Source organism: Malurus melanocephalus, unplaced genomic scaffold (assembly GCF_030028575.1).
Source record: "Malurus melanocephalus ecotype Western Australia unplaced genomic scaffold, MMel_1.1 scaffold_955, whole genome shotgun sequence".
Lineage (NCBI taxonomy): Eukaryota > Metazoa > Chordata > Aves > Passeriformes > Maluridae > Malurus > Malurus melanocephalus.
The window spans coordinates 56,047-57,806 of NW_026624187.1; the positions used below are offsets into that span (position 1 = coordinate 56,047).

A 1,760-nucleotide genomic window follows, 5' to 3' on the forward strand; every position below is an offset into this window, starting at 1 on the left:
CGCCTCCTCTTCATCTCATCTGCAGGACAAACAGGGACAGGAAGGTGAGGAGGGACAGCCCCACCACTGGGGGATCAGGGCAAAGGGAGGATTTCGAAGAGCCCCTGGAATGCCCAGACCCTGCTCCCGCTGCAATTCCAGCAGGAGGAATTCATGAATCCTCGAGTGGCAGCCAGCCCACTGCCCTCATGAAGTTTTTTGGTGGCTCGGCTCTTCCCGCACCCCAAATCCCACACTTTTCCCCCATTCCAAGGACGGGCAGACACTCAGGGAGCAAATCCACAGTTCCCACTTTCCCCAAAACACGGGATGGGCACCGTGTCCCCATGTCCTCCTGTCCCATTGCTGTCCCTGTGGGCAGAGGGAAATCCAAGGAAAGGATTTCACAGCGGGGTGGGAACACATTAAAAATACCCCAAATTCCCAGAGCTGCYTCATCCGTTGGCTGTACCTTTGAAAAGCCCCGGGACCAGCTTGTACACAATATCCTGGAGGGTTTTGTCTGACCTGATGGGGTAGGAAAATAGGGAAAGAGGGAGAAATCAGTTGGCTTYGGGAGCAGTTTGTTCCCTGGGTTGCCCTGCACCGTAAGGCCCCTGCTTCCCACGTCTCCAAATTCCCATCCCAAAGCCCCAAATCCTCAATTCCCCATTCCAAAACCCCAAATCCCCATCCCAAATCCCCATCCCACAGCAATACCACACCCCACAATGGGTAAACCCTGGAAAAAGAAACAAAACCATCCCAGAAATCCTCGTAATTTCTGGGARTGATGACAGCAGGATTTGGGGCCAGGATCCCTTCCAGCAGTCAAAACAATTCCAAAAAAACCCACCCTGAGAACTTAAGCAAAAACAAATCCTGGATCAGCGAATGTCTCTGGAAGTTTTGATTCTTGTCCTGTTTTATTTTTGGAGGGGGARGTTTTATTTTGGGAAGTTTTGTGGGAAGCAGGGCAGGACAGTGCCCACTGCCTGTCGGACGGGAAAGTGAATTCCCTAAAACATGAATATCCCAAGGCAGGATCTCCTGAAGCACTCAAGGAACCAGGGAAGCTCGAGCCCCATCCTCAGCCAGGATTTTTCCAGACAGGGAATCCAGGAAAATTTCAAATTCACTCACCCAAAGCCAGAGCCACAGGCCACAGGCCTGCTGAAAATTCCATTATGGCTGCAATTATTTTCATTTATGAAAGAGACTTTTCTGGAAAAAGGTAAACAAATGTCTGTGCCAGGGTTATTTTTAGCTCGGCCGTATTTTCCTCGGTGACGTCGCTCTGGCTCCAGAGGTCCCACTGGGATTTTATTTATAATCAAACACCCCAGGAGTTCGTTTTATAATTTATTGAAAATGAAGGGAATGGCAARTTTTGCTGCTGAATTCACAGTCCTGCATGAGCCAGTCCCACTCAGCCCAGTCTGGTGGCACTGGGGGACACTGGGGCACACTGAGGGATGTGGTGGCATTGCTCAGCGCCACACCTGGGTGTTGTGGGAAGCAAAGGTGCAAGAATTTTCCACCTGGACCAGGGTCTGGTCGCCTGTGCCACATTCCCCATGTTTTCCCCAGTTTTCCCCACATTTTTCCCCATGCTGGGACTGAGCGAAGGTGCCACCACGCCCCTGCAGGGCTCAGGGACACCGACACAGCCGTGCCGGTGGCTCCATCTCCGCACAGACCCAGATATTCCAGAGGAACCATGGGAGATGGAGTGTAAATATTTCATAGTGAGCCAGGAAACAGATATATAAAAAGGAAAA

General features: G+C 51.2%; 1 protein-coding gene across 1 annotated transcript in view; it reads right to left on the reverse strand.

Annotated features, from left to right (window-relative positions):
* Positions 1-1,760, reverse strand: part of PCGF2 (polycomb group ring finger 2) — a 10,698-nt gene that overhangs the window by 5,702 nt on the left and 3,236 nt on the right. Inside the window, exons 3-4 of the mRNA XM_057386336.1 lie at positions 452-507; positions 4-19 (exon numbers count right to left, since the gene is read on the reverse strand). Of these exons, the coding sequence (XP_057242319.1) occupies positions 4-19; positions 452-507 (72 nt within the window). The remainder of the gene's footprint in view (positions 1-3; positions 20-451; positions 508-1,760) is intronic.